At 48.6% G+C, this 18260-nt stretch overlaps 1 protein-coding gene across 10 annotated transcripts in view; it reads right to left on the reverse strand.

Annotated features, from left to right (window-relative positions):
• Arsg (arylsulfatase G) overlaps positions 1 to 18260 on the reverse strand; it is a 148891-nt gene that overhangs the window by 23996 nt on the left and 106635 nt on the right. For all 10 annotated transcript variants that reach the window (XM_013503204.1, XM_013503203.1, XM_013503202.1 and 7 more), the window contains 3 exons: positions 14959 to 15067; positions 8269 to 8389; positions 2801 to 2891 (listed from right to left, as the gene is read on the reverse strand). In XM_013503204.1, coding sequence (XP_013358658.1) covers positions 2801 to 2891; positions 8269 to 8389; positions 14959 to 15067 — 321 coding nt within the window. The remainder of the gene's footprint in view (positions 1 to 2800; positions 2892 to 8268; positions 8390 to 14958; positions 15068 to 18260) is intronic.

Below are 18260 nucleotides of genomic sequence, written 5' to 3' on the forward strand. Positions count from 1 at the left end.
CTTTCACAGATATGACATGATTTGAAGAAAACCCTAAAGATCTCACAAACATACACACACACCACATACAACACACACATACAATGTTAGAACTAGTAAATGAATTTGGTAAAGAAGCCAGACACAAAGGCAACACACAAATCACTTTCATCTCTAAACACCAACAATGATTAACAAACTGAAAAGGAGATTGAGAAAATTCCATTTATGATAGCACCAAAGAGAATAAAATATGAATTAAGAAAAGAGAAAGATTTGTACAATGAAAACCATAAAGCATTGTTGAAAAATTTAAAAAGACATAAATAAAACACATCTCATGGATTAGGAGAGTAAATATTATTAATGCTGTTCATTTTGATAACATTGATCTATAGGTTCAATGCAATCCTTCATCAAAATTCAGCACTAGAAAAGCCCATCCTAAAATCCACATGGCATCTAAAGGACGTGGAATAGCCACAACAATCTCAAAAAGGAAAAGCTAGATGGCTCATACTTCCTGATTTCAAAACATAGTACAAAACGATGGTAATCAAAAAGGTATAGCACTGGCATGAAGACAGACTTCTAAACTAATGGAGTAGAATAAACAGTCTGAAAATAATCTCTTGCATGCATAATGAAATAATTTTTATTACAAGGGTAGCAAGCCCATTCAGTGGGGTAAAGGATGAACTTTTCAACAAATGTGCTAGGAAAACTGGACATCGCCAAGTCAAAGGGTGAAGTCAGACTATTACCTAACCCCACATGCAAAGATTAACTCAGAATGGATCAAAGACCTGAAACAATAAAAGCTCTTAGAATGAAACATAGGGCAAAATCTTTACAACACTGGAGTTGGCAAATAGTTTCACAAATGAATTTAATCAAAAATGGAAAAAAAGATAGCAGTCTTATACAAACCCTTTCAGAAAACCAGGAAGGGAACTCTTACAGCTTCACTTTATAAGATTTGCAAAACCCCAATACCAAACCTTGACGCAGGCAAGGAAAATTACAAACAAATCTTGGCAAAGTTATGTTTTAAAAAAGAATAATAACGACATCATGACTAAGTGGGGTTTATCCAGGAATGCAAAGTTGGCTTAATAACTGAAAATCAGTTCACGTCATTCATGACATTAAAGAGTACGCATGCAGGTGCAGGCACTTGGAAGTTCATCATTGTACATTTTAGATCTGTGCCTTTCACTGGGTGTAAAATTTGCCTTACCTACTTAAAAAAAAAAAAAAAAGAAAAGGAAACAGAAAAGCAATGAGGTACCTTAATTCTAGCCCACACACCAAAACAGACTGTTTCTGTTCAGGCCCCTCCTCCTTTGTGACCACCCCATGATATCCTCATCACAGAGGGACACATCGTGCTCTACGCTAATGCAGTAGACGTCCACTCAATCCAAAAGCAGTTTTAGATCATTAGAATGCAAATTGTAAGAGAGGGGTAGGAATGAACACAGATCCCTGTTTCACCCTCTTCACAATTTCCTTCTGTGTGCTGAGAGCCCAGGGCTCCCCGCCCTGTCTCTCCTGGGAGTCTGGTGGCGCCTCTGAAGAACAGGCCTCCGCTGGGTATTGTAATTTCTGTCTGATGGTGAGAGCTTTAAACAGCCCTATTACTTCATGGTAACATTTATGATTCCAACACTGTGATGCCAACGGCTTTCTGGCAGTGTTATTACTTCTGAAATTAACTCAGCCTGGAGGTCCCATACCTCTTAGATAATGTAATGTAAGGACTCTAATCTCAGAACTTTTCATCTGAAACCATAGCAAATATCAAACTGTTTTGTCTTAGGGTTTAGAGCAACAAAGATTCTTGTGACATTTTTAATATCCCTTGAGTTATAAATTCAGAGAACTTGCTTTTGATGCCACATTTTCTTCGGGATCATTGATTTATGCTCGGAGAAAATCATTTTTGTTTTTTATTATGTAACTCTTTGGAAATTTCCAACATTCAATAACTAAATCAAAATAGAATCTGTATCAGGTCCTAGATTTTGCATTCCCCCCCCCATTCATTCATTAAGAAAATGTGAGAGCTCCTACTGAGTGGAAATTAGCTAAGCACTTCAAAACAACACATGTTAAAGGGCTGAAGTGTAAATTTAAAGAACTTAGAACTAGTGGAGGAAATAGAACACGTATGTAACAACTGCCATCTACGGCAGGATGAGAGAGATATCAGAATTCTCCAAATCCTGCCCAGCTTGGAAGGTCAAGGGAGTTTCATAATCAAGACAGCATTTAGTTTGGGTCTTTAAAAGCTGAGAAGTATTTAATACAGGGGCTGAGGTAGAGGGGCCTTGCTTGTGGAGAGCCAGGGCTGGAAATGAAAGGAATGAGTCTGCATTCAGGCCACAGCAGGCAGCCACCGGGAGAGTCCAAGGACCACCCCGATCCAATATGATATTTCTAAAATATACATTTAAGGCAATCACAGAGCGAACCGAGAAGCAGAGAGACTGCTGTTTGCTAAGTAGACCTCTGAAGTCTATTTTCTGAAACAGTTTATTGTCAAGTAAATTACACTTTAAGGCATCTGGAGGCCTCTATTGCTCCGTCAGCCAAACTGGCCCCGGGTGAAGGGAGCAGAACAGATCACAAGAGCGCTGTGCTTGCTGGAAATTCAGTAGGAAGAACTGTTTCGGCTTTGGTGGGTCCGGAGAGCTATGCCAGGCCCTTATGCCCAGCCTGGGGGGTAGCACTGTCACGGGCGCTGTGAGCAACTCAGAGGGGAGCAGTCCACGTGCCCTGCGGGAGGCCGTCGTGAGTGCCCCAGGGCCCCACTCACCGGTGATGAAGAAGGCCTTGTACTGCTCCAGGCGGACGGCCTGCAGGGCTCCGTACTGCCCAGCCGCCCCGCTGTTGGGGTGGAACAGCACCTGAGGAAGGTAGGCCCGCGCATCAGAACACCATGCTAAATGCCCCCTGCAAAGCACTGCTGTGCTGGTCACGCTCCCCCCCCCCCACCGCAGTGCCCCGGTTCTTCCTGTCCCCACGCTACACACTGCCAGGCCCACTTGAAGCTCACCCTGGCCAACCTCTGGACTCCTCTGGGGAATGGAATATCAGCTGGGTTGATCAGACACATATGCACAATATTGCTCTGTAACTGGCAGGGGCTAATACAAAATGAAAGGCAGGAGCCGGGCGTAGTGGTGCACGCCTGTAGTCCCCAGCATTTGGGAGGCTGAGGCAGGAGCATCGTCCTGAGTTCGAGGCTACATAGTGAGTTCAAGGCCAGCCTGCACTATATAGTGAAGCCCTGTCTCAAAATATCAGGGAAACCTTGTTCACATATTTTAAATTTCAAAACAGACAGAGTTTTAAAGCAAGCTCAGAGGCCTTTAAGGGTCGGGCTGCATGGCTACATGTCTCACACTCAGGTGGCTTCTCTGAGCCCCACCCCTGAGGTGAAGGGACTTGCATGCAAGTATCCTCGCGGATTCTGATGCAGCCCATCCTCAGATCTCTTTGGAAAATGGCTCCTTCAGGAGGCTGAGGCAGGATTGCATGTTCACAGCCTGGGAAACAGTGACTTAGCGAGATCCTCCTCAAAATAAGAAAATCGTTTAAAGGGCTAGCAGTTTAGCTCAGTGCAAAGGTCCTGGCTTCTGTCTGCCATACCTCAAAACAAGAGGGAAGCAGAAAGAGAGAGGGGAAGGAAGGAAGGAAGGGAAGAAAGAAGGAAAGGAGGGAAGGAGGGAGGGAGGGAAGGAGGGAGGGAAGGAGGAGAAGCATGAAAGAAAACAAGCAAGAAGCCTCTTTCAGCCTCAAGTCAATTTTCCAAATTTCCCTGGAGCAAATATGATATTAAAAAAATTCTCAATTTCTCCAGCCCCGAGCACACCTAGCCTCTAGACCTGTGATTTTTCTTTTTCAGTGCTGGGGATTGAACCGAGGGCCTCACATGTGCTAGGCAAGTGCCCAGCCACCCAGCCACCCCACCCACCCTCTACCCAACTTCTGAACACAGATGCCAGCACCTCTGACTCAATGCTCCTGTACTTGAACTGAGGAAATCTTTCCTCATCCAGCCCCAGATGAAAGAATCACCCTAAAGAATGGAAACATCTCATTCAGAGTTCCCAGGAGAAGTCTGGTAGAAAATAACAGGTCAGCGTCTTTGGTACGTCGGTAGGCCTGGGCTGGACCCATGAGAGTGCCCTGGTATGAATCATGACTGTATATATCGCTGGGAAGACACTTGGGTGATTCAGAGTTTCCATGAGGCTTGAAAAAAAAAATGAGAAACATCTGTTGCAGCAGTAAACAGCTGTCCCCCAAGTTTCACAGCCCTGAGAGGATGCTGCCCAGGGCAGGGCTCCCCCGCACCTGCTATTCTGGTCCTCTTTCGTGTCAGCCTCTGCAGGATGACAGCGGGCTCCTTCCAAACAGGAAAGGAAGCTCTTGCTTCCTCCACCCTGTCCAACGCCAAGCCTCGCTCACCGCAGGAAACCACTCCGAGTCTCTGCAATGCCCGAAGGGAGACGGAGGGCAACCTAGTGGCAGCGGATTTAGGATGCACTCAGACCTCCAGAAGGTGGACGTCAAGGCCGGCGCTTCAAACCAAGGGGAATCTGCTTTGCATTCTCATGAATGGGGATGGATTCTGAGGGACACGTATATGCATTCTTGTCCTTTGAGCAGGGCTGGGGCTCTCTTGTTTATACAAACATAGGAAGAAAGCTGGCACGTTTACCACGAATCACGCCAAAGCTTCTTCCTCTCCAGATGCTTGGTCTGAATTGCAAAGATGACTTTCTGTCCGGCACACGTGTGCCTTCTTGCTCGCCTTACTCACCAGCTCGTTTGCTTTGTGTTTGTTTGTTTATTTGTTTTTATTTTGTGATGCCAGGATTGAACCCAGACCTTTGTACTGAGCTACATCCCCGGCCCTATTTTTACATCTCATTTTGAGGCAAGGTCTTACTGAGTTGCTAAATTGCCCAGGCTGGGCTTGAATTTGAGATCTGATCACCTCAGCTTTGCAGAATTCTGGAAAGACAGGCATCGGCCACACCTGGCTTGTTTTCTCCGTTTTTCATTTTTGTTCTTTTGAGACAGCGCCCTAGCTACGTTGCCCGTCCTCAAACTCCTAGGCTCAAGCAATCCTCCTCGCGCCTCAGCCTCCTCAGCGGCTGGGACTATAGGCACACACCACCATGCCCTGGACTTTTTTTTTTTTTTAAAGCATGAGTGTATTCTAGATCTTGGAGGCCACACCTAGATATCATCCCCAAAAGTAGGCTCTTGCCCTCACCAGGCAGGTGTGCACAGTTCCCAGTCTCCAAAGGGGATGGATGAGGCCATCCGTCTGCGCAAGCCACTCCAGATGACGACCTTCACCACTAGGGGCCTCCCTAAGAGAAGTGATGGCTCTTGCAGACTAAAGCAGCTGTTTCCTTAATGTATGGCCTCTGGGGACATGCCCGCCGCAGCCTCTCTGAGGACTGGGCCAGCCAGGATCGGCCTTTAGGGAAACTTTCTCTTTGTTGCTGATTTTCAATCTTTTTTTTTTTTTTTTTTTTTTTTTTTTTTTTTTTGGTTTTTCTCCGGTACCGGGAACCGAACTCACGACCTTGCATTTGCCAGGCAGGCGCTTTGCCGCTGAGCTAAATCCCCAGCCCCTGTTGCTGATTTTCAGACCGTATCAAGATGGACAGGACTTAATCACTGGTGACACTGCCAACTCCTGTGTCCATCAGGGACTCAAAAAACCACAGGGGGGGACATGTGATTCTGGGCTGTGCATCCCCACACACATACTCCCAGGCTTTTGGTTCTTTCCTTGAAGTTGCGCTCACTGCTAGACAGAGGCCCATCCAGATCAGGATTGGAGCTAGGCATGGTGGCATGTGCCTGTAATTCCAGTACTCTGGGAGGCTGAGGCAGGAGGTTTGCAAATTCAAGTCCAGCCTGGGCAATTTAACAAGACTGTCTCTAAAAAGAAAAAAGCTGGGACTGTAGCTCAGTGTGAAGGTCCTGTGTGTTCCCCAGCACTCATCTCCTGAAATCAGCAATGAGGGGCTGAATATATATCCGCAGCTCTCAGCCAGTGTTGGCTGCTGTGGGTTCTGAGCATTACATACATGTATGTCATGAGGTCATGAGTGTGAGAACTGGTAGCCCGCTGTGTGCCTCACACCTCCCCACCTGGTAGCTGAGGTTGCTCACCTCTTCGATCCTTGGTTATAGAAAAGAAACTGATTGCTAGAAGCATCTGCATACATAGAAGTTGGGGCTAACCAGCTAGGTAGTACTTTGAGCTTTAGAAACTGGAGTAGTTTTCTCAACCACCCCATACTGGATAATTTATAAGCGCAGGTCATATTGGTAGGTGAATACAAAATGTGTTTACTAAGAAATACGTATGTATTACATACATGTATGGGTGTGCGTAAGGACGGGGAGATATACATCTATTCGCATTTTACCTGCCACCTCCTCTAAAAAGCTATTCTAAGTTCAAGACAACTTGATCTCTTTAATCCTATTAGTTCATTTCAGTAGACTGACCAGAGAAGACCAAATCCAAATTCCTGGCTAGCAACTCCCCATGTCGTCCTCAAACCCCGAAGAATTTTGTCTCGGGGGCCTTCGCCAACACCAGCGGAATCTGCTGCTCCGTGAGGCTGGGTGTGGTGCACAGGTGCGGGACCCCGTGCCTTTAGCCTTGAAGATACTATCAGCAGCTTCCTGCAGGCGGCAAGCTGTTTGTTTCTTTCTGGGCGACAGGGTGTGGTTAGGGAGCAAATCAGTCCTCACGGCAGCTGCATTACCGCACATCACGGTCCCCACGACGAAGTCGAGACTTGCATTTGCTGCTCCGACCCAGTTCCTGGGCCTAGCTCCCGGGCAGGAGCTGGGATGCGCCTGTACTCCTCACACAAAGCCGCAATTAGAGGAAGAGTGTGCGCGCTCCCCCTGGGAACGGAAGTGAGCGCGCGCAGGAGCTGGCGTCCACAGGCAGAACGACCCACGTCAAGGAGACCACAGTCCTTGAAGCACTTCCTGGTGACCCCGATTATTCTATTAGTAGCCATGGCAATAAACATTCAAGAGCACCTTTCCACTGACGTCTTGGATAACCCCTCAGGGTCACACACTGCTAACTTCCAGGCTAAAGGCGGAAACCATTTTCCTGCTTTGCTCAGTTCAGAAGGGCCAGGCCTGGAGGGGTCTGCAACTCTGGAAAAGCAGCTATTCCAGGGAGAGGCGAGATCTCTTCAGAAGGCCTGACTACCCCTCTGACTACCCCTGAAGACCACGGTAACGTCCACAGATGCAGCGAGGACCCGTATGCTGTGGGCTGGGGGACGCTGGGAGGCAAGCGCAGTGTCAACGGCCACCAGCCAAGGTGAACTTGAGTACATCTGAGTCACTTCCACCTGACCCTCAGAGATATAAATAGACCCTTTGAAACGTGGGTCCCCAACTGGGAATCTTGTGCAGGGGGCTCCGAGCTTTTCGGCCCCCTTCTCTCCTCCCACTTCCGCTTCCTTTCGGTGAAAGGAAGACACATGGGAATGAGAGGGAAAGGCCACCAAGACCGACGTTTCCTGGCTGCTGTTGCTGCAGAGTGCTTCCGAAACACACTGAAGAGGGGGAAGCGAAGCGGTGACGCTGGGAAATGAAGCCCAAAGCCATTGCCAGGGCTGTTTGGTCAGGAACAGGCTGCAGAAAGGGTGCTGAGCCTTCCTGGGAGTATTGGGAGCATAAAGGACCAAGCAGGCTCTGCTGTCCGAAAAGGCCTTCACTCATTCATTCATTCTTCATTCATTCATTCATCTGCTGCAATTGAATGCATGCACTGAACAGGTGCCTCGGGGGTGGACCCAACAGCTATCCCTGCCCTCTGGAAACTTCGGCTCCAGCAGGGGAGCCCCATAGTAAACAAGTCACAGACACTGATCAGACATGGCATCCAGCAAAGAAAAAATCGTGTTACCCTGTGTCACAAAACGGAATACGTGCCCGCAAAAAAAGCATTGATTATAGAGACTAAGCAACCACACACCCTTACCCTATGCCAAATTACTGAATGGAAATCTGGACTAACAAACTGCATGGTTGATGGGACAGGGGTGTGAGAGAGTCAAAGGACTTCTCCCTCAGGGTTTCTCACATAGGGTTTCAGCAGCGTTCAAAGAATGGGAGTGGTGGTTATATCTGCCCAAAGGCAGCCAGGCGCTGCATGAGATACCACAGTCCAGCCTTCTGCAGAGCCCGGGTGAGGCACAGGCTTCCTCCACTCACCCTATGTCCCTTCTGCGACTTGTCCAAGAGCACACTGGAGACATCCAACCCATCGAAGTGCCGATCTTGGGGCAAGCTGGCTCCGGCCAGGGCCACTACAGTGGGGAAGATATCCAGCACACTGAAGAAAAAACAAGACACAGTTGGTCTCAGCTCTTCTGACCCCTCCCTGGCCCTGCCACGTCAAAAACCATCCACGCTAGCCTAAGGCAAATACTGACAACCACCTACGGTGACATTCACTACCTGCCTGGCTCTCCTTCGGTTCCACCTGGATTTCTGCTATGAGAGGAAGACTGGTATACAGTTCATTTCCCAGGCTCTGCCACCAAGTGTTGCCTGGTTCGAATCCCAGTTCTACTACCTATCTAACTCCTCCGTGCCTCAGTTTTCTACCCTGTAAAGTGGACATTTTAATGACAGTATACTCACAGAGTAATTCTGTGGATAAAACATGCAGAAAGGGCACACAGTTGTGTTACAATTCACCAATCTTAGTGCTAAGGGGCTCTGCCTGTCGCCAACTAAGCCACGGCCACTTGCTTAAATAGGGTGTGACAGGTGTCTCCAAGAGAATATTCACTTCATTCTCACCACCCAGCTCTCTGTCTCATAAACATTTAGTCTTTAGTCATGACATGTAACATTTTAGCCATGATGTGTGAAATACTCCACCCCTGGTATTTTCATTCTTCTTGCCGATTACAAAGCAGTGAATGTTTATGGTAGGAAAAAAAAAAATAGAACATCCAGAAATATAAAAGAGCACAACACAGAAATAGTCCATCTCCCCAAGGCAGCCACTGTTCACATTTCGGTGAGTTTTGTTAATGTGATTTTTTAAAAAGTCATGTGGTACAATTTACTCTATCACACAGTACATCTCTCCCTTGGGCTCGCTGGGCTCATGTCGGAAAAAACTCTTCAGCGAGATCAGAGTGGCTGCCCTGTCAACAGCTCTGCTTATCCAAGGGCCGGGCCATCTGAGAGTGATGGGACCTGCTGCAGCCAGAAGGGCTGGGCCAGCACGAAGTTTTTCTCGGGTTAGACGTCCCCAAGCCCTAGGACCCTGGAATCCAGGCCCACGCACGGGCAGGACGCAAGGGCCACAGTCCCCATGTCCCCACACTGAGCAGGGAGGAGGGGCTCCTGCCCCCCAAGGGGACTGCAGAAGGGACCTGTGCTGCAGATGGCTTCTCCTCCTGTCAGCCAGCTCCCTTCCTGTCCAGGCTCTGCCTACAAAAGCAGGCAGAATCTCTCTATTGACTACAGAACTCAGTGTTTCTGTTTGCCTGAAACTTTTGCAGTCCACAACACTGGTGGTTTATCTCTTGAGATTCGCGTCCCGGGAGCTGGCAGCAAAGAAAGAGTCAGGGCATGCTGAGTCAGCACTCGCGGAGTACAGGACAGTCCAGAAACCTGTCCGGAGTCCAAGGTTCCTGCCACAAACTGGGAAGCAAAGAAGACTGCAATGCAGTCTAAAAAGCTTGAGATGCTTTGGGGTTGTTTTCTTCAAATTGCCCTAAGAGCCATCAGCATCTCAAATGGGTCAGCTCAGCAAACAAGAAAAACAGGATCCATCACGTTAGATTTTAGAACGGATTGTGTGCTGCGTTTTTCCATCCGAAGAGAAATCGCCCTCACTGGTGAGTCAAATCAGTAAGCAAGAAAAACAGAAGCTGCAGTACATTTTGGAATGCATTGTGCCCTTTCTTTTTCCATCTTATTTTTTCCCCTCTATCATGAGGTTTAGCACCCTAAATTATACAGTGCAGAATTCCAGTGTCTCAGAGCTTGGCAGGGACCTCAGAGGTACCTAGTCCGTTCAGAGCACAAAGAAAACCTCTCGCCTACGAGAGAGACTTCAGCAGGTCTGGTGACTCACCCTGCTCTAGGCGGGCCGGTCCAACGCCAGCAAGCTCAGACCATCAAAAAGCCCTTCCTCAAGGAAGAGAGAAGCCAAGCCCCTGAGGTTCACCTTGCATGAGGGGATGCTTCCGATACGATCCCGGGCTTGGGCCCCCAGCCTACACCTGAACTTGGAGAGCTTGGACAGCGTATCCACCCTACAAAGCCTACTGAAGATACTCCTTCGGGCTGCTCCAGACCTCAAATTCGATCTAAGAAATTGATTCTGAGAGTCTCTAAAACCTTGGAGAAAGAGAATAAACAAAGCAAAAACAAAACTGTACTTTCAAGTTGTTCATTTCTGATGTTCGGCTTTGTCGCTGCAATTGCTGTTGATTTTTTCAGCACAGGGGATGCAACCCAGGGCCATGCACATGCTAGGCACGTGCTCTACCACTATGCTACCGCCCAGCCCGCTCTCTGGCTTCTGGCAAGGCAATGCTTTGACTTTCATGATCCCTGGGTACAGCTGTTTTATGGGTTTCTTCCTCCATTAAAAAAAGTTAGAAACTACGTTGTATAACAGCATTGACGTAAGTATGAATATATACATAACCTATATTAAACCACACTCTTGCACCTAAAAGTTCGGTATTTTCCCTGGAAATTTTAAAAGGTATTAAAAACTACTTGGGCTCATGGGTCTCACAGGCCCTAGAAAATGCCTCCCAAGGCCAGTGGGGGTGTGGGTCCGGCTCTGACAAGAGGAAACCCCACTTCTGTGGAGCTTTAGTTACGAGAAGGGCAATCATAGAAAGTATGTGCCTTTGGGATATACATATTTGGTTGATATCACTGTGTTGCCCATGCTGGCCTCAAACTCCTGCACTCAAGTGATCCTCCTGCTTCAGCCTCCGGAGTACTTGAGTCTACAGGCACACACCTCTGTGCCTGGCTTATTTGTGTTCTTTTATAAAACTTTTAAAAATATTTGATTACTACATGTTTGTAGTATATAATGCTTACGTTTACCATGACGAGTGGGTACAAGTGCATAACACAGTTTAATTCCTTCTACTCCCCCTTGTTCTACCCTCCTCCCTCTCCCTCTCCCATCTCTTGGTCCTCTTCCCATTTGCAGAAAAGATCTATCTCCTTGTTTCTTTATACTTTGTGTCTCTCATATGAGAAACCGTGCAATATTTTTCTGTGTCTGATTTATCCCACTTAATATTACTGTCTCCAGGTGCATCTATTCTTCTGCAAATGCCTCAAGTTTATCCTTCTTTATGGCGCACTATTGTACCTTTGTATGCAAATACCATTTTCTTTATCGTTCATCGATATGTATGTTCTTATCCAGGGAGTGGCAAAGGAACCTGGGACTGCACAACAGTGAAGAGGATGTAGGAGGGTTCTGCTTATTGGACCCCAAGCTGTGCCAGCTGGGGAGGGGCTTGAGGTGGCTCCCTACCAGTGGAACAGCCCCAAACTCCAGGGATGGATGGATGAGAACTGGGGTGCTGCATCAGGTACTCTTGAGGTACTGGGAGAGCACAGACAGGGAGGGTTTCATCAGATCCAACCTGAGGACAGAAGGTAAGAATTGGGAGGGGTTGCTAGGGAGAGGCTGGAGGTGCGTGGATAGGGCAGAGGGCATGACTCTGCAGCCACCTCTCCAGGGTGAAGGAGCTGAGAGAGGAGCTTCCTCCGGTGCAGAAGCAGGGATTGTCCCTAGGACACAGGAGCAGCTCCTCTTAGCATGACAGCTGTAGTGTCTGCCATCCTCTCATTAGCCCTGAGAAACATGCAGCCTGAGGGTCACACCGCTTCTTGGTCACAGTGGAGTTGCGGAGACTCAAGGGGCCAGCCTGTGTCCACTCGCGGTTCCTCCGCACCCAGCTCCCTCCAGCACCCTTGGATCCCTCTCAGAAGCCAGGGGTCCCACAGCATGGAGGATACCGCATAGCAAGCTGTGCCCGTGCCTTACAGAGTGGAGAGCAGCTGAGGCTCCAGGTGATGGAGAGCGCAGAGGGACTGAACCGCGGCCAGCCCCTGCCCAGGGGTGACACCCGAACCACTGGACACTGATGCAGTGTGTTCTCCTTATAGCTTCTGCTCTGGGACTAGCTGTAAAACTCAACACAGGAGAGGGCCAGCTGAGTCCCCTTTCGGCACAAGGGGCTGTTTTTCTGCTATCGTAAGACAGCGCTGGGAGACCCCAGGGGTTCATCTGCTCTCCTAGCTAAACAGCAGCTTGAGTTGTTTCTGCAATGGAGATTGTTTAACATCCTCTGTTCCATTCCGGTCACTTCATGCTTGTCCTCCCTGTCTAGACAATCGGTTCTCACTCTGACTAGGGATAGGGTCTCCCAGCTGGGACACCAACCAACCCCTCACCCATTTGTGTAAAGCTAAGGGAAACCACCTTACAGCTGTCATCCTTCATGAGGTCTGTTGGTCCTTCTAGTTGACACCTGGCTCTGCCTAGCAACATTCTGGTCCTCACAACTGGTCAGAGAGATGAGGCCAGGGATGCCACCCAACATCCTACCATGCATGGGACGGTCCCCACAATGAGAAGTGACCAGTCCAAAATGCCATCTTTAAGAAATTCTGCTCTAGAGTTGTTGGCTAAAACTGTCAACTTTTTTTCATGTGTGCCCAAACCCTGTCCTCCTGAATGTAACTTCACTCCTAACATCAGGTTTTTGTCTGATTTTCTCACTTCCGGCTCCCCATCACCTGGGGCAATGTTTGATGCATAGCTGGACGCACAGTAAACGGTTGTTAAAGCATGGATTTTCCCTATTCTGCAAATGTTTCCTCAGGCTTTGGGGACAGGTCAAGTGCAAGACCAACCTGTAACCCGAGTGTAGCATTAGGCACACACTCAAATATGAACACTGTTATTCGCTGAAAGATAACCGGAGACTGCACTTGTGTGGATTCTCCAACATATTTCTTTACTTTTCTATGTTCACCAATAAACCTTAATTCTCAGCCATCTTTGGGGGTTATCTTTGACCTGGAAGATCTCTACCCTTTGGGGAATAAAGTACCAGAACAGGTGATAAGCACCTGGGTTCTGGAGAACAGCCAGTTCCTTGAATATGGGTCATAATCCCATTCTCCCCGGAGCTGGCCTGAGGCAATCAAGGGAAAGGGAAAGTCATATAGAAGCCTGCTCAGGCCATCAGGAAGCTCAACTCAACATTGCATCATATGGATTCACATGGAGGAATTGCAGGAGGGTGACTCTATCGAGGCAAAAGTGTTTAGCTACAATCTGAGCTATTAATGCCAACAATATCCTAAGAAGGACACATGTTACCTGTGTCCGGGTAACATTCCAGGACCCCTTGAGCAAATGGTACCATGTGCCAAGAACTCACTTCCTGCGGTCACCAAACTGCCCCGTTAGTCAGCTGTCACCTCTAAGAGCCCTCAATTATGAATAACGTGATACAGTTATATCACTGTGTAGGAGCTGACTGCAGGTGCACATGCCGCCGTCCAATGAAAGGCGACCACTTGGTTTTCAGCGATGTAACTGGAAAGGAGGCTGCCGTGTTATTTGTGTGTGCGCGGCCCAGCCCGTTGGCCCCTCTCAGTAACCACGCTGACTGCACCCAAGTGCGTCCTAGGAAAAGCAGCCTGTTTGGCTTTCATCCCGGCCAACCTGACATCAGAGATTCCAGGCCATGCTGTTGTTGTCACACCTGCTACAGCTGCTGGGAGCAGGCTGCCCCCTCCTGACAGCACAGAGCTGACCTGGAGTTCCTGAGGACCCCCGCAGGCCGCCCGGGATGATGCCTATCCACCCGCTATGCTGACTATCAATGCCGTTTACCCTTTCCTTCCCTTGGGCTCAAGTCTCTCCCCACCGTCCCTGTTGGGTTGGAAGATACCAAGGGTGTCTGCGTGCTGCTTTCTTGCTGTGTCCTTCAAGCCAAAGTCCATCAGCCTAATGGGAAAGAGACTCTAGAACTAGGAAATTGGTCTGTAACTGGGTCAAACCTCTGGACCCAGCAGCCAGCACTGGCTTCTGTGCAGGGTCCCCCTTGTGGGCAGAACCACAGGGAGGAAGTGCCCTTCTGAACTGGTGAGAAGTCCCCATCATAAATCATAGGTCCGTAGCTGCTCGGCACGGCTTTCACACTGACACACCACAGCCACGTTCCGTGCCAAGAGATTGGCCTCCTGCATTGGCCTTAATACAATGGGGAGATTGCTTACAGGGTTCCTTCTGAGAAAGGAAGCACCTAGGCCTTCCCTCTTCATAGACCCTGGATTACAGGAGGCAGGAAGAGTACCCTCACCCAAGGGCTAATTCTTTCCCTACTGGCTCACTGGGATCACCTCCCTTCTTCCCCCTCTCCAGGGCAATTAGGCATCTGGGCTTCTTTGATGGGGACAAACGATGGCCAGTGACATGCTGGCTTCTCATAGCCACACCTAGGACACTGACCCTAAGCCTAAAGGTGGACAGTGGGGGTTCTGATGAGTTATTCCTCCACTGTCAGACCAAGGCCACTGCCTTCCCCTGCCGCAGCTGTCTCTTTGGCACACATAGCCAAGATCCAAGGATGCAGGGCGTGAACCAATTCCATTTCCCCTCACTCAAGCAGTATCCCCAGAGGATGGCTGAGCTGCACTGTACCTTGACTAATTAGCACATGGCACTGCCCCAGGGTAAATCAATGCTGCAGCTTTCAGAGTTCTGGAAGGACCTGGCCAAGGCAGGTGGCAAATGGCTTTCCTGAGATCTCTAGCCACTCAAGTGTCCACCACTATTCTGGCTCTAAACCTCCACATCTCAAGGAAATCCAAGTCTCCTACCTTAACAAGGCAGTGCTCGTGACATTGGCTGGGACTCGGCCGGGCCAGTAAGCCAGTGCTGGGACCCGATGCCCTCCTTCCCACGTGGTCTGCTTGGCTGGACTTCCGCCTGTGAAAAGAAGCAGGTGGTTTATGGACAGTGATGGTTTGAGGCTCCTTTTCAGCTCAGATATACTGTCTGGGAGAACAGTCCCTCTGCAGTGATTCCAATAACCACAGAGATGGGACTGTTTTTAGGGCTAGGGATATGGCTTAGTGGCACAGTGCCTGCCTGGCAAGTGCAAGGTTCTGCGTTCAATTTCTGGTACCAAAAAAAGAGAAAAGATGTGACTATTTTTTAGTAATCAGCTTTCCCCCCAACCAATATCTTTTTTTTTTTTTTTTTTTTGGTATGAGGACTGGAACTTAGGACCTTGCATTTGCCAAGCAGGCGCTGTGCCGCTGAGCTATATCCCCGGCCCCCAACATCTTCCAATAATTCTTAACATGCCATGTTATCCCCTACATAACAATTACGTGGTTGATTTACTGACTTTGTTCTTGCATGTCTCTGCATCCTGGGACCTCATCCATCTTGTGCACACCGGACATGGTAGGTGGGTAGCAAATTTGTGTTGAATAAATGAATTGTGCTCCTCCTGCTCATCCTGTGACTATTTAGGATGAGAAACTACAACGACTTGAAAAGAGAGAAGGGGAGAAACTTCCCCAGCTACTTAATCTGCCCAATGCCCAACCGACCTGGCGTGGATTTTGCTGTTTTATTTAGTTTTGTTTTGCTTTGCTTTGTTTTTCCTCCAATTGATGAGTTGTTCTGAGGCGGAAGAGACGGTGTCAGTAATAGCCCCAACCTCTTGCCTCTTGGCAGGAGGTAAGAATAAACTACATGCAATCTATGAATTTCCACATTAGTAATTAGAGGGGTTATTTTTATAACCACGAAGTCGCAAGTGACCACCAGTATAATGATAACCAGCGGGCTGGAAGAGATGAAGTCATGCTTTATGGAAACATCCTGAATGCATGTTGCACTGAATTAACCATGACCATCCCCACCACTCCCACACACACCCCACCCTCATCCTGGTTGAGCCAGAGGCCAAGGATTCCACAAAGTTCGCGTGTAAAAAGCCTTTTTGGAAAGCGCCGTATGTGGCTCACACACACTGCGGTCATACGACTTCCCCATGTTTGGCTCATGTGAATAATGAAAGCAATTAGGAGGGGAAGCAGAGGGACCGAGGGGAAGGCTTCACCCCTCTGTGCTCACACTGCTGCCGAGGGAACCTTTGATGTCCCTGGCCCGGCACACCACACCGGAAATGCTCAGCATTCTTGGGGCTTTCTCATAACCAGCTTTGGAGTCCCCCAAGTATTGCAGTCAGAAACAAAACACAAAGCAACCCCCGTCCTATGGACTGTTTCTGTTTAAGAATGTGGGGCTGGAGAAGCCAGCTGAAGCCTCTGCAGGCTGGTGGGAAGCTCTCTGATCCAGCTCAGTATTTCCCAAATACAGTCTTCCCATCCATAGCCGCGTCTCCCAGAAATATATAGTCCACTGTAGTTATTCACACACATGCAGCGGAGAATCCAGAACCCCAGGAAGCATACAATGTGTTTCCACGTGGCCTTGGGATGCACGGTTTATGCTGCAGCTTAAGCTCAAACACCAAGGCGGAAGCAACCGCACGTACTGGAGTGCTTCGGCTCACCCTGGCCCCATGGAGGTGTTTTCGTGGACGCGGGGGGTCTGGGTGGATGAGAAGATGAACCTTGTTTGCATCTCCATGGTGCACCGCATTCACATGGGGCTGCTTAACCTTTGAGGCCAGATGCTAAGGAAAAGCCAAGGACTTGGTGCCAAGAAGCAAGCCCCCAGCTCTGACCATGGGCAGCTTCCATGGGTCTGCTCCATTACAGGCAAAAGGACCCAAGATTCCTTCTCTGCCTCCAGGATGTTTCTGGAAGGGTCAACTGGTCCCTGACTAATAAATTTGCTAATTGGTTTTCCATCACTAGGGATCGTCCTTGTTTTCCACAACCTTTCACACAGCCTTTTTGTAGGTGACTGACCTTCGCAATGTGTTTTTCTGAGCAAATGTTTCATTGTGTTTGTCCTCTTTCAAAAGAATGTTGGAGGTTGGTGGGTTTAGGAGGGATTCAGCCAGTTATAACACAGGTGTGTGTCAGCAGCGTGTATGAGATTCAGGGACTGAGAGAAAGAGCGTGGCCAAAGTTCGCCCCGGTGTGGCTTCATAAGGGACAGTCTCCCTCTACACCACCAAGGATGACCAGCTAATCCCGCTGCACCCCAGTGATGGCTTTAACAGAAGGGCACAAGTACCTATTCCAGCTGCACCAGGGATTGCAGGCCCACAGACCTGAACTCCAAAGGAACTTAGCCTCAAAGTCTGGGCTACGGGCAAGCATAAAAACATGTATTTATTACTCCTGACATGTACATTGTGCCACTCCAAACCCCAGTCTCTCTCTAGCAGTGCTCAAAAATCATCTGACTAACAGTCTCTGTCCATCACCAGGGCTCTGGAGACCATCAGCTGCATGTGCTTGTATCTAAGGGGGTTTACTGTGGTTTACCTGCACCAGCCAAAGAGGAAATCCAGAATAACCGTCCCTGGTCCCCCGATACTCCTCCCGCTCCTCCTCAGGGACGTGCATTCTGAGTTAATAACATCTACTAATTTGAGCCCCTACCCAGTACCAAGTTAAATGCTCCTCCCTGCTATATTTCACTGGATGCAAATGATAACACTCTGAGCTAGGCACTACTGCCTTCATTTTTCAGATGAGGAAACCAAAGCTCGGAGTTAAGTAACTGTTTCAAGGTCACACAGGTAGCAAATGGTAGAGTCAGGAATTTGAATCCAGATCCAACTACACCACCAACATACCCACTAAACATCTAGGGCAGTAGTTCTCACTCCTGAGCATGTTAGAATCAATGGGGGAGCCTTTTTAAAAATACCCATTCCTGGGCCAGGGTTGTAGCTCAGCGGCATAAGCGCTTGCCTAGCAAGCCTGAGGTCATGAGTTCGATTTCCGGCACCAAAGAAAGATAAAAAATATCCATTCCAAGTTCCCTTTCCTAGGTATTGGGATTTAACTGGCCTGGCTGGAGCCTAGACATCAATATCTTGGAAAGCTCTCCCAGTGATTTAACATGGAGCTAACCCATCCTGGGCAAGACCAGCAAACACACATGCACTTCAAAACTAGACAGAGCTGACACACATTTTAATCAGTGCTTCAGACTGCCCACACCTTTACACCTTTATGACATA

This window comes from Chinchilla lanigera, unplaced genomic scaffold, assembly GCF_000276665.1.
Source record: "Chinchilla lanigera isolate Chin_1 unplaced genomic scaffold, ChiLan1.0 scaffold00077, whole genome shotgun sequence".
Classification (NCBI taxonomy): domain Eukaryota; kingdom Metazoa; phylum Chordata; class Mammalia; order Rodentia; family Chinchillidae; genus Chinchilla; species Chinchilla lanigera.